This window comes from Rhincodon typus, chromosome 47 (assembly GCF_021869965.1).
Source record: "Rhincodon typus isolate 14 chromosome 47, sRhiTyp1.1, whole genome shotgun sequence".
Taxonomy (NCBI): domain Eukaryota; kingdom Metazoa; phylum Chordata; class Chondrichthyes; order Orectolobiformes; family Rhincodontidae; genus Rhincodon; species Rhincodon typus.
Window position 1 is genome coordinate 9,360,646 of NC_063378.1, and position 1,473 is coordinate 9,362,118.

At 51.7% G+C, this 1,473-nt stretch overlaps 1 protein-coding gene across 2 annotated transcripts in view; it reads left to right on the plus strand.

The window, feature by feature from the left end:
- Nucleotides 1–541, plus strand: part of LOC109926527 (glyceraldehyde-3-phosphate dehydrogenase 2) — a 13,176-nt gene extending 12,635 nt beyond the window's left edge. For both annotated transcript variants that reach the window (XM_048620506.1, XM_048620508.1), the window contains exon 11: nucleotides 146–541. In XM_048620506.1, the coding sequence (XP_048476463.1) occupies nucleotides 146–218 (73 nt within the window). In that variant the 3' untranslated portion in view covers nucleotides 219–541. The remainder of the gene's footprint in view (nucleotides 1–145) is intronic.
- Nucleotides 542–1,473: the final 932 nt, after the last annotated feature.

Consider the following 1,473-nt stretch of genomic DNA (forward strand, 5'->3'; position numbering starts at 1 on the left):
GACCCACACTCGGAGCACCGTGCACAGTTCCAGTCTCCGTATCCCTCCGTTAGACCCACACTCGGAGCACCGTGCACAGTTTGGTGCTGTACAGAGATATGTTTAGCAGGGTGAGTGATTTTGTGTGTACTTTTGTTCCCCTCAGGTATGATAACGAGTTTGCCTACAGTAACCGTGTGGCTGACCTGATGCTGTACATGTTCAGCAAGGAGAACTGAGGCGGTGATCGGTGTGGCTGAGAGAGCGTGCTTCCTGGCTCATTGCGGGAGGGAGGAGAGAGGGAGAGTAGTCACACATGGAGATGCGGACGGTTCATTACAGCCTGTGCTGTGTAGTGTTTGATGTAGGTGAACCTGCTCAGCTCCAGTAGTACTCCACTGTTCACACTCGTGCTCACGCTGTGATTTGTGTGCGGTCAGTGGTATTTGTCTCTGTTTTGTGTATGTGCTTCTCACGGGTCCTCAGGGTACACCATTCCTCCTCCGATCATTCCTGATAAATTCCATGTAATTGTCGAAATAAATATCCCCATTCAACTGGCTGTGTGCTTAAGTGACCTCTGTTTGAGAGACTCTCGCTCGCGTCGATTGTTTCAGTCCCAGGAAGGGGCTGAGCCCAGTATTTTTGCCCTCCACCCCCAGAACCTGCCTAGTTGAATTGTTACTGTCAGGACACTGAGGGGGCATCAGGGAGGGAGTTCCAGCCTTTATCCTGGTGCAGGGTCACCTCCTGAGGGAGTGATGTTAAACTGATGACAAATACCAACCCCTCAAAGATCTCACCGCCTCCCTATCGAGATTCACACTTGTGCGTGTGTACACATGTAGGCACACACAGTCCCAGCTCACACGGGAGATGTCACCGAGCTACTCCTGCAAAACAGCCCTGTTGATCCTGCAAAGTTATCCCTACTAACGTTTTGTGGGCAACTTGCCCACGTTGGGAGACCTATCTCGCAGGCTATTCAAGCCTGACATTGTCTATGTCCCAGACACCACCATCACTGTCCCTGGATATGTCCTGTCCCACTGGCAGGACAGACCCAGCAGAAGTGGGTGGAACAGTGGGATGCTGTGGGAGTCCTCAACGTTGACTCCGGACCCCATGAAGTCTCATGGCTTCAGGTTAAACATGGGCAAGGAAACCTCCTGCTGATTACCCCATACCGTCCTCATCGGCTGATAAATCAGTCTCTCCTCAATGTTGAACAGCACTTAGAGGAAGCACTGAGGATGGCGAGGGCACAGAATGTACTCTGGGTGGGGGATTTCAATGCCCCCCACAAGAGTGGCTTGGTAGCAGTACTACTGATCGAGTTGGTTGGGTCTGAAAGGACATAGCTGCTAGACTGGGTCTGCAGCAGGTGGTGAGGGAAAAACATACTTGACCTCATCCTCATCAATCTGCCAGCTGCAGTTGTATCTAGCCATGACAGTATCGGTAAGAGTGACCATCGCACAGTCCTTATGGAGA